Source organism: Zootoca vivipara, chromosome 6 (assembly GCF_965207765.1).
Source record: "Zootoca vivipara chromosome 6, rZooViv2.hap1.1, whole genome shotgun sequence".
NCBI classification, from domain to species: Eukaryota; Metazoa; Chordata; class Lepidosauria; order Squamata; family Lacertidae; genus Zootoca; species Zootoca vivipara.
In genome coordinates, this window is record NC_142589.1 from 72,359,252 (window position 1) to 72,371,350 (window position 12,099).

At 44.3% G+C, this 12,099-nt stretch overlaps 1 protein-coding gene across 1 annotated transcript; it reads left to right on the forward strand.

The window, feature by feature from the left end:
• The first annotated feature begins 1,353 nt into the window (after window positions 1–1,353).
• Window positions 1,354–11,421, forward strand: LOC148685440 (phospholipase A2 inhibitor and Ly6/PLAUR domain-containing protein-like). The gene is made up of 5 exons (XM_088671221.1): window positions 1,354–1,414; window positions 4,566–4,682; window positions 6,151–6,294; window positions 9,223–9,384; window positions 11,185–11,421. Exons 1-5 carry the CDS (start codon window positions 1,354–1,356, stop codon window positions 11,400–11,402), a joined length of 702 nt encoding a protein of 233 aa, XP_088527347.1. The 3' UTR covers window positions 11,403–11,421.
• Window positions 11,422–12,099: the final 678 nt, after the last annotated feature.

Genomic DNA, 12,099 nt, shown 5'->3' on the forward strand with positions numbered 1-12,099 from the left:
CATTCCCTCCATTTCTGACATCCACATTGTGAATGACATTGGTTACATGGTCACGACAGCAGAGCGTAGAACACTCACCAACAATGTCAGCTTAACTGTCTATACCACCAAGCTGATCTCTTGGACTCCTCCAAACAGGGCGTCACAATAGGACTTGCCTCAGAGTAGGAGCCCCATACAGCTGGCACCCGTTAAAGCTGGGGCTTCACCTGGAGCTGGCAGCCACTATATAGAGTTGCCATATTTTGAAGAGCAAAAAAGAGGATGCTACGATGACTCTCTTTTTAAATACCCCTACTATATGTAGGCCATAGAAACTGTGATATATTGCTGAGGGGGGCAGGTGAAGAGAAGAGGAAAGCAAGTCTTCACCCAGAAAGTATAGCCTGAGACATTTTGGAAATTTTAAAAAATCTACCCACACAGAAATTTTACCCCTGGAAAAGAGGACGTGCCCTGGAAAAAGAGGACACATGGCAACCCTACTTAGCAGGCAGGGACTGAAGCAGGCATTGATGGGGGCTTCTGCAAAACCTTGCCATGGGCAAATGTTGGCCGCCATATTGATGGGGCCGGGTAGGAATTTTTCCACTTGGTGAATTGCCTCCAGCCATTTGGTTTTCACCTACCTTGTAGCAATGGTAACAACGTTGTGAGGTCAAGCCTTCGTTGAATGGAGGGGAGGTTGTAGCCTCCGCCTGCCCCTCCTCAATAAGGTTATCCTATTAAAAGGATCCAGTGTGTGTGTTGATTCTGTTCGATGCCTGGATGCAGGCTAGGGCCATGCCACAACCCCAATGGGGACCCCTCGGGGTGCCCCTATTTGATCTAAGTCACAGGGCTCCCCCTATTGATAGTTTACCTTTAGTTGGGCTCCCTGCTGCCGGGCAGGAGTCAAGATATAGCCTGGCTTCACCCAATGCCTAAGCCGAACTGCTCACTTCTGTAACCAATAACATTGTGGCCTATTTTATCCCATCAACCTAAATACTCGTGTCCGTGCATTTATTAATCACTTGGGAACTGCAGGGCATGGAGCCTAGGCACGCAACCACACTGTCTGGGTAAGAGTCAGTGATATTGGTGCCAAGAGGTTAAGTCAAAACCTCCCCACCAGCAACTATACATCATCCTGCATCTTACCAAACCCCCTGCTTTCCAATCCTACATCAAATCTAAAGCAGAAATTCAATCAAACTGATTTGTCTATTACATGCTTTACCTTTTTCTTCTTGTTGTTTGTTTTTTGAGGGTGGTTGGAGGCATTCCTACAGCGCTGGGTAATAAGCTGTATCAGCCCGAATTCCCTCTTCTGCAAAGTTACCAACAACAGCCCAGAAAACCTCTCCATTGATGCATTATCTCACCCTGTGCTGGTTCAATATGGGAATGCTGCTATTCCTGACACGTAAAGGTAAGCAAAGCAGGACCCTTACATTATTAAACCAGGGCTCTGAAACGTAATATAAAACAGGGCAGCTTGCAAATTTTAACTTTTAAAAAGCTAATTGTGCTAAATGGCATTTTTATGAATGTGAATAATTGGAAATGATAGTTTGTGGGTCACAAGGTGAACAACTAGGCAGGGTTCTATACATCACCATCACCATCACTCCCTCTAATCGGAGCTATGTAATCTTGAGGGCGGCTTTGGAAAAAATAAAACCCTGAAAAAGGGACAAGAGTCAATTAGCTTGCTTGACATACTCAGAGTTTATAATTATATAAAGTACTAGCAATCTCTTACACAGCATTGGAAATCTAAATCAGTGCAGTTTTCAAGTTAGCAGTTAGAATTAGTGACGTTTTGAAAGGTGTACCCTACCTTCTTGTTTCAAAGCTGCATCAGATTGTACCCAAGCACTGACCAACCCCCCCCCCCCCTGTTCATCTCAGGAACCCACCATACAAAATTTGGGTGCTGTCCTACTGCAAATGACACCAAATTCAGCAGTCCCAAATTCACACACAGGGGCAATCAAAGAAATCAAGTTCTGGTCATGGTCCAAACTCAAAACACAGGAACAACACAAAAGGCAAGGTCCAAAAATATTCTGATGTGGGGAAACCCCATGTAATGTCAGTTGCACAGCTGAGTCCTTTGCTCACTAGCAATGAGGTGTGATGCCTGAGAATTCTCCAAAAGCAAAGTTTTATTTCTTGCTTGAGCAGGAAAGGTTACAGCAAGCAATAAGGAAAGTGGTCAGAGGCTGGAACCCTGATCTCTGTTTACACACCATTTTTATAGTCATATAAACATTCAAGGCACCCAGTGATATAGTCTTACTGCCAGCTTAACTGCGAAGAAAGAAGTTTCTACACCTCAGCTAGCTAGGCATTTTTCTGTTTAAAGGACATGCCTTAGCATGCCTCTAAAACTTTCCTTTACGCCTTTTATTGCAGCCTGCTCTTTTTAGTGTTGGTGTTGACCTTTAAAGCCCTAAACGGCCTCGGTCTAGTATACCTGAAGGAGCGTCTCCACCCCTATCGTTCAACCCGGACACTGAGATCCAGCGCCGAGGGCCTTCTGGCGGTTCCCTCATTGCGAGAATTGAGGTTACAGGGGACCAGGCAGAGGGCCTTCTCGGTAGTGGCACCCGCCTGTGGAACGCCCTTCCAACAGATGTCAAGGAAATAAGCAACTATCCTATTTTTAAAAGACATCTGAAGGCAGCCCTGTTTAGGGAAGCTTTTAATATTTAATGCTGTATTGTTTTAATATTCGATTGGGAGCCGCCCAGAGTGGCTGGGGAGACTCATCCAGATGGGCAGGTCATAAATAAATAAATAAATAAATAAATAAATAAATAAATAAATAAATAAATAAAATATTTCTCTCTTAAGATTGCATTTCAGCATGATTACAATAAGAATAATTGCTTATGATAGGTATCAAAATGGTGTCTGTCTGGGCAATGTTTGGTGGCCCCTCCGCTTGGCACCATGTGTAGGAGAACTGCCTACGTTGCCCTAAATCGGCATTGACTATACCCTCATTGGCCCAACTTCACCTCTTCCCTGGATGGAGGACAGAGTATAGGATAATATGTAGAAACTAGCCTACTGTAGAAAGGTAAAATTCTCTCTTAAGATTGCATTTCAGCATGATTACAATAAGAATAAATGATTATAATATATCAAAACAGCATCTTTCTGGCTCAATGTGGCATTAGTCAGTTTAAATGGAGGTGGAGGTGGTCTTGCTTCGGTTACAACAAGCCCAAGGTCAAAACACAGGAAAGCTCAGTCACATGTCCAGCAAATTGTGCAAAGATATTGTTCCACCACTTCGGCAACTGGAGTTCTTTGGCCATGAGCCATCAGAGCCCCACCCAGAGCAAAGCAACTAAATGGCAGCAGATGGCAGCAGCCAACCTGGATGATGATCGTTATTTATTTCTAGCCACTTTCTCTTGCCCGAAGCAACTTACAACAACAACAACAACAACAACAACAACAACAACAACAACAACAACAACAACAACTTTTTTATTTATACCCCGCCCTCCCCAGTCAAAACCGGGCTCAGGGTGGCTAACACCAATAAAATTACAATAAAACATAAAAAGCAATTAATTAAAATACAGATTAAAATACAATATTATAATTTAAAATGCAGCCTCATTTTAAGTAGTCCATAAATCCAAACCATGAGGGAAGAAAAACACAGGGGTCAGACTAAGTCCAGCCCAAAGGCCAGGTGGAACAGCTCTGTCCTGCAGGCCCTGCGGAAAGATGACAAATCCTGCAGGGCCCTGGTCTCCTGTGAAAGAGCGTTCCACCAAGTCGGGGCCAATACTGAAAAGGCCCTGGCCCTAGTAGAGGCAAACCGGCCAATCATAGAATTCTAGAGGTGGAAGGGACCCCAAGGGTCATCAAGTCCAACTCCCTGCAATGCAGGAATCTCAGCTAAAGCATCCATGGCAGATGGGCATCCAACCTCTGCTTAAAAGCCTCCAAGGACGGAGAGTCCACCACTTCTTGTAGGAGACTGTTCCACTGCTGAACAGTTCTTACTGTCAGAAAGTTTTTCTTGATGTTTAGTTGGAATCTCCTTTCTTGTAACTTGAAGCCATTGTTTTGAACTCTACCCTCTGGAGTAGCAGAAAACAAGCCTGTTCCATCCTCCATGTGATAGCCCTTGAGATATTTGGAGATGGTTATCATATCTCCTCTCAGTCTCCTATTTTCCAGGCTAAACATACATAGCTCTTTCAACCGTTCCTTCTAAGGCTTGGTTTCTAGAACCTTGATCATCTTGGTGGCCCTCTGCACAATCGACCAAACCAGAGGCCCACATCACCTGTGGAGTTTGATCTACTCATGAGGAGGAGCTTCCCTCAATCCCAGAGAGACCTGGTTCTTTAGGCTGGCATTTCAGTGTCTGGCACCTGACTGTGCTTGCACTTTTAGGAGCTATTGCTCACCTGGACTTGGAAGCAGTTTGCTATTAAAATGTAATGATGCTATGTGGTTAAGTACTGCCAATTCAAATAATAACCTTAGAAAAGGTAACCAACAACAATAATGGGTCTTGATGATTCTTCTTCCTCTCCTGCTTTTAGGGCTGTCTCTGGAGTGCTGGATTTGTAACGACATTGAACTGGATTGCATTGGAACTTTGAGGAAATGTGCACCTATTTTTGACAGTTGTGCCATTGTTCAATCATACAACATTAGAGGTATGTGCAAGAGATCAACAACCACTGACAGGGTTCAGTGACCACTGGTCCTAATTCTGCAGCTTTGATATTAAAGGATTCTTAGCTTGGGACTAAGATACCTTAAAGATTGTCTCACCTATAATATACCCAATGCAACACTGCATTGTGCTGGAGAGGGCCTTCTACAGATACTGTCTTATCAGAAGGTTTGTTCTGTAGAATATAAGAATTGGGCATTCAGTGTGGTGGCACTTTGAAATGACACCCGAGCTAGATATGGCTCCTTTATCATCATCATCATTATTATTTTAGAAGTGTCCAGAACAAAGGCCCCTGAACTTATTTGCCTGTACTTTGGCAGGCTTTTTCCCTTCAGGAAGGGCTATGATGCAAGCAAATTTCATCCACTTCTGTCAAATGCAGGAAAGTTATAGCCATTTCTACTTCCCAATAGTAAAAGTGGGAGATGATTGAGCAGATCCCAAAGTTATAACAGCTGCCCGGGGGGGGGGAGGGGGGACTACTGCAACTATCCTTCCAAAATTTGCCAGGATTCGTGCCCTTTGCCTGCAAATTCCATCCACTTCTTCACAGAAAGAAAAAAAGAGATAATCCCTTTTAAAGTAAAGTAAAGTAAAAGTGTGCAGCACAAATATCCCCAGACTTATTTGCCTATAATTTGACAGGCACTATCTGTTCCGCTGGAGGGACCCAGGTGGCGCTGTGGTTAAACCACTGAGCCTAGGGCTTGCTGATCAGAAGGTTGGCAGTTCGAATCCCTGTGACGGGGTGAGCTCCCATTGCTTGGTCCCAGCTCCTGCCAACCTAGCAGTTCGAAAGCACATCAAAATGCAAGTAGATAAATAGGAACCGCTACAGCAGGAAGGTAAACGGCGTTTCCATGTGCTGCTCTGGTTTGCCAGAAGCGGCTTTGTCATGCTGGCCACATGACCTGGAAGCTATACGCTGGCTCCCTTGCCCAATAATGCGAGATGAGCGCTCAACCCCAGAGTCGGTCACGACTGGACCTAATGGTCAGGGGTCCCTTTACCTTTACCTTTATCTGTTTCGCAGGAGTGACCATGCCTGCAAATGTTACCCACTTCTATTGAAAGTGAGATGTTATCGCTGTATTTTTAATAAAAAAAATTCATTAGTAAATTGGGAAAGGCAAAATGAAGTGGATTCAAATAGATAAGTCAAAGCAGGCAATCTATGGAGCACCTTTAGCCAAGGCAGCCTGTTCACAAAGTGCCTAAGCTCATTGCCCCTCTCCCCAATATATACAGATAAAGATATATTAGAACAACACAGATGCCTGCCTTCGGCATTATGAGCTCTTGCACTTAAACATTTACCACTACACCACTGATCAGAGCTTGTCCACATCATGTCCTCCCCTTCGGTTTAAAATTCTCCCTCTCTCTCCCTCTCCCTCTCCCTCTCCCTCTCTCTCTCTCTCTCTCTCTCTCTCTAATCCTTGCAGGACAACGATACGTGCTGAAAACCTGCAAGCAATCCACTAGCTGCTATGAAGGCTTCACAGCCATTAAATATGGTGAAGGAGAAACAGTGTTCACCAAGGTTTCCTGTTGCAAGGGGAATGGCTGCAATAAGGCTACTCCAGCATGTACCTTATGCATTTATATACCCTTATGTTGTCCAAACTGTGTATCCCATCACCTTAAACTGCATCATTTGTTACCCTCCATCTCCTCTGTGTAGTTAGGAGGGATGCCAGCTAATGTTTTGAGGTGGTAATTTATTTTTAATGCTATTTTATTCTCTCTGCATATGCCCCTGGTAGTTCATCTGAGGGGAAAAGCGTACTTTCTACTGTATATTTGCACATAAACTCCTACATTCTAGTTGTAATAAGCTGCGTAGCTCTATCTTGAGATCAAGCAGGCAGCCTCACTGTATTCCTGACAAAATAAAATAAAAATTCCTTCCAGTAGCACCTTAGAGACCAACTAAGTTTGTCATTGGTATGAGCTTTCATGTGCATGCACATTTCTTCAGATACACTGAAAATTGCTCAACTGCAACTTATCACCAAACTTTAAACCACGGAGAAACCTGGTCTGAATAAAGACATTGGATTCTTATCTCATTATACATGATAAAGCTATCTTTAGCCATCTCACCCCTCACTTTTCCTGTGGGACAAATTGCAGGCGTAAACAGTCGTAAATTCTTCCTGTAAGACCAAATGCAATCATAAACAGTCTGGTTTCCCACCACCCTTCTGAGTGGTGCCCTCCCACCCTCTCACTATATGTGGGGATCTGGTGGCTTCTGTTTCAGTGTATCTGAAGAAGTGTGCATGCACACGAAAGCTCATACCTATGACAAACTTAGTTGGTCTCTAAGGTGCTACCGGAAGGATTTTTTAAATTATTTTGTATTCCTGGCAATTCCTGCTGAAAACAGCGGCATCTACCCACTGGCGTCGTAGCTTCATGCTCTGCCACCGGGGGCGGACAGCAGACGGGGTTGGGGCTGGCATGCATTTTGGGGGCAGGGCGCATCACCCACGGGGGTGGGCGCACATTTTGGGGGTGGGGCGTGTTACCTGCAGGGGCGGGGTGCACATTTTGGGGGCGGGGTGCCCAGCATGGGCAGGGGGCAGCCACCATGGCATCCTTGGGATCACGCACTGCCCGGGGCGGGGCGCCCCCGCCACTCCCTTGCTACACCCCTGCATCTATCCAGATGCTTAGAAAGTTGAGGTAGTTTTAAACTGCTTTAGTTTGTTTTAAAGTGGGGCTGTATTTTTTCCCTTGATTTTATTGTTTTATGTTTTTGAAAAGCACTTTGAGGTCGTCGTCCCCAACCAAGTGGTGCAATATTTTATGGAATAAAATATATTAGCAGAAATCTGCACTAAAATGAATGATTTTTTTTTCAAAAAAATATTTGCACATTTTATTTGAGAATGTGTAACAAGGAATTTTGGTGGATTCTATTGTGGTTCTACTGCATATGTAGTGACTGCTGATTACCCCCCCTTCCTTTCTTTGGATGCTGCCATGGCCTTTGGCTAGCACAATAAAAGTATATGCATTGCTAAAATAAATTCAGAAACTGATGTGGGCATGTGGAGAACTGAAATTAAGACTGGAAAAGTAAGAAATAGGAGAATTTGAAATTGACAGCTACACCCATCCTTATTCAGAGCATGCTGCCTTAGACAGTGGATGCAATGCAAAGTTATCATAAGTAGCAGCCGTTAAAATCTCTGAAAGCAGCATTCTGAAAGGCAATGTGATAAGACAATTGTCCTCTTCAGGAATTTGGGTGGATACATGTGTGCAGGGCAACAGTGGCATGCACAATTACATGGCCCCCAATGCCTCCATGTGTGTGGCCCCATTGACCTTCCCACCATGGTGATATCTACTTGCACTTTGACGTGCTTTTGAACTGCTAGATTGGCAGGAGCTGGGACAGAGCAACAGGAGCTCACCCTGTTGTATGGATTCGAACCGCCAACCTTACAACCAGCATCCCGAAGAGGCCCAGTGGTTTAGACCACAGCGCCACCCGCACCCCAAATTCTAACCGCATTAATGAGTGCAATAGCAGTTTCCCACAAGGCTGCAGCTCTATTCCTGCCTCTGATAATGATATGAGGACTCCAAGTGTGTTAGGGTCTGGGAGAGAGCTAGCTCACCAGCACCTCCACTAGGGACCCCCATGTGCACTGTTCCAGTGTGTCCTCTCTCAACCTCCACACAGTCAGTGCAAATGTCTAAAGGGGGATCAAATGGCATTCAACAATGTAGTTACTTCCTGGCAAGTAGGAACCCTACATAGGATTCTGACTGAAGGGAGAATACTCACTAGCCTGCTATAATAATAATCTCCCTGCAGACTTTTGTGGTCTAGGCCAGGGGTCAGCAAACTTTTTCAGCAGGGGGCCGGTCCACTTTCCCTCAGACCTTGTGGGGGGCCAGACTATATTTTGAAATAAAATATGAACGAATTCCTATGCCCCACAAATAACCCAGAGATGCATTTTAAATAAAAGGACACATTCTACTCATGTAAAAACATGCTGATTCATGGACCATCCGTGGGCCGGATTGAGAAGGCAATTGGGCCGCATCCGGCCCCCGGGCCTTAGTTTGGGGACCCTGGTCTAGGCTATCACACCTGCAAATGTTGGGACCACAGTTTGAGTCCTCACACACTCAACCAGTTCCCCGAATAGGTTTAACCTCAGAGACTATAGGTAGGTCATTGCCACCCTTGTGCAGTCACGGACTCTTCTCTGTAAAACACTGTTTGCGGCCTTGTGGCCCTTCAGTTGTTTCTGGGGTACAGCAACAGCTTGAAGGACCCCCATCCCTGCTATGAATGCTGTGATATTCCCAAGTAACAAAGCAAATGAGGCAGAAGCTAGCAGAATGATCGTGGACATAATCTCTCCTAGCATGGAAGGGACTGAGAAAGGAGTCTGGGTGAGCAAGCATTTGATGTCTGCAATTTTCCTCCTTCCCAGTTTTGCCTGTTCTCCTTCTAACCTGACTCTCTCCGTTTACCCGCTTCACAGTGCCAGATGTAAACATGACAGCCAACGGGAAGACATGTCAAGCGTGCTTTGTTATCGACAGAGGTCGATGTGATGCTGAAGAGGTTGCCAACTGCGAGGGAGACCAGCACTATTGTTCTGATGTCTCTGGCTTTGCAGAGTTTCCATCCCCTATATTTGCTGGTAATTCATCTCTTCCTCATTCCCACCTTATTTCACCCAGACCACACTCAAGAACAGAAATTTCCTTTAGTACAGAGCATATCTACCAGGGTGTTTGTGAATATCTGTTTTATGGAGCTATTCTGGTCAAATACATAGGGACATCAGGTGTACATGAGGCTATTAGCATGGCATGTGCCTCCCCCAAAATCCTTTCCAAGCTCTCTTCCGAAATTCTCAAAAAATCCTCGCCTTGCCACAGATTGTCTGCCTCTCTTTTACAGAATTGAAAAATCAAAACTTGGCAATGCTAAGCAAAAACAGAAGCCAAACTCAGTGCATCTTGGGAGAGGAAGAGGCTAGGCTGGCATACATGGGAATGTTGGGGCCACAGATTGAACCCTCACACATTCAACCAGAATCTTGAAAATGGTTCATCTCAGACCCTTGTCAGGCAGGGCTGAGGAATTGGATTTGGCTGAAGGTCTGGATCCAGAAATGGTCAGCTCCTCAACAGGTCACTTTGATGGGTGGTTGGAGTTACCCATCTGTCATATTGCCTGCCATCATGAACATGAAGTAACTTCAATCTGTGGCTGAAAAGGAAGGATCTTCCATGCTTGAATTCAAGCTGCAGGAAGAATCAGGAGGGCACTGCATGTAAACTTGCAGTTCTTCATCTGCAGGCAAAATTGAGTCCTTTTAAAATGTGGCACCTTTTCTGTCACCATGCATAGCAGGGACTCTAAGAGAAACTAGACACTCTCCAGTTTCCCTAAGCCAGATGACATAATAATAATAATAATAATAATAATAATAATAATAATAATAATAATAATTTATTATTTATACCCCGTCCACCTGGCCGGGTTTCCCCAGCCACTCTGGGCGGCTTCCAACAAAATATTAAAATACAGAAATCCATCAAACATTAAAATCTTCCCTAAAATAATGTCCTTAATGAGCTATTTCAGGTGGATGGATTTGGTCCATTTCCATTCTGGGTCCATATTTTGGGTCCATTTCCATTTTTCATGCATTTATGCATAAGCCTGTCTGTTTCAACATTGGTCTGTTTTTTTAATGCAAATATTGATAATTAAATGCATATCATGTTTCACTCACAATAATTTTTTATCTCAAGGCACACACTTAAAAAATAAAAAAAATAAAGTGTGCTCCCCCCCCCCCACATGCTGATGTGTTTTTCTTAGATGAGGCCTGTATCACGACTTTTAGTGAATTGCAAAATTTCCAATGGACTCAGAATCATAGAGTTGAAAGGGGCCCAAGGGGTCATCTAGCCTAATCCTCTGCAATGCAGGAGCAGGCCTTCGCAGCAATGCTCCAGAGCAGCCAAGCATGTGGAGCCCAGAGTAACAGGCCCTGGGGATGCTAAAGTCCACACTGGGCTGGTTGCTGCGCCTCCAGGCCAGCCTCTTACCAGGAGAGATGCTAGAGCTGCACTGCTCAAGTTCTCCAAAGAGTGCCAGACTCTGCTGACAGACTACCCATTCAGTTTCACAGGGAGCGGGGAACTGGTGCATGTACAGACAGGACTCCTCAGCAGCCTCCACCACAAAGAGAATTGTCCCTGCCCCTCTTGTAGCAGAGACAGGATCATTCTTGAAGGGAAAGCAGAAGGAACCGACTCCTCAGTTTCCCAACCAGCCATGATTAAGGTTTCAGGGTTTGCTGACTGGGATAGGTGCAAATAAATTTGGCTTGCTGAATAAGGTGGACTGCAGCAAATTATTCCTAATCACGGGATGCTGTGATTCCTCTGGTGCTGACTGCCTTCTCCTTCCTTTGTCTCTGCAGGATCTCCTGTCTTGGTGATTGTAATTGCCTTCAAGGGCTGTGCGAACAAAGCTTTCTGCGATGCTCATTATGAAGGTGTTTTCCATACCTCCACGGTTGTTGTGACTGCAAGAGGTCGTTGCCAGCTTGCTTCTCTTGTGGTTCGTGCCGCTCCACAATTCTTTGGACTCTTCCTTCGAGCCTTGGTTGGGCTCCTCCTTGCGATGAACTTTGCTTGATTTCCCTCCAGTAAAAGGGTCCAGGGGGACCACACTTAAATAGTCCTTCCCTCCCATGAGGGAAGAAGACCTCAGATCTCCCGAAGTGTGCAAGTGCCCATGTGTTATTTTCCACTGTGGTGTCTAGCAGTATCGGAGCATGGCAACATCAAGAAGGAATGAATGGAAGCTGGAACTGGGAGTGATTTTGTTTCTACTATTTTATAAAAAAAATTTTTTTTGCATTTTCTATTTTACATAAACAAATGAATTATATTCATTTAAACAAAAAGGACTATATGTATTTATCATATAATTCTTTTTGACTCCCCCCCATTGTGGATCTTAATGTAATGATTCCCCCCCCCCTGCATCTCTTTCACAACTCTATTTTTATAAATCCTTTGTCAATCCATAGTTCAATTTTTTTTACTACAAGTTTTCTGTCAATCCTACCAATGTATGTAATTGTTGACAATAGCTTTTCAAATAAATTATAAACGTTCCCCATTCTTTATTATAGACCTACTCCTCCTGGTGTATTTTTCGCTCCATAAGATGCACCTGACCATAAGACACACTTAGTTTTTTGAGGAGGAAAACAAGGAAAAAAATATTCTGAATCAAATGTTGTACTAAACTATTTAATAAACAACCGGTACTGTATATCAGCATAATATTTTAACATGTAAAGTGAACAGCAGTCAACAGTGGCATT

Bases quoted from the DNA above. Each gene is read 5' to 3' on its own strand.
- LOC148685440 (XM_088671221.1), top strand. From the start codon at position 1,354: ATGCATTATCTCACCCTGTGCTGGTTCAATATGGGAATGCTGCTATTC. The intron at 6,295-9,222 runs GTACCTTATGCA...CCCGCTTCACAG, and splicing joins CAATAAGGCTACTCCAGCAT to TGCCAGATGTAAACATGACA. The intron at 9,385-11,184 runs GTAATTCATCTC...TTGTCTCTGCAG, and splicing joins TCCATCCCCTATATTTGCTG to GATCTCCTGTCTTGGTGATT.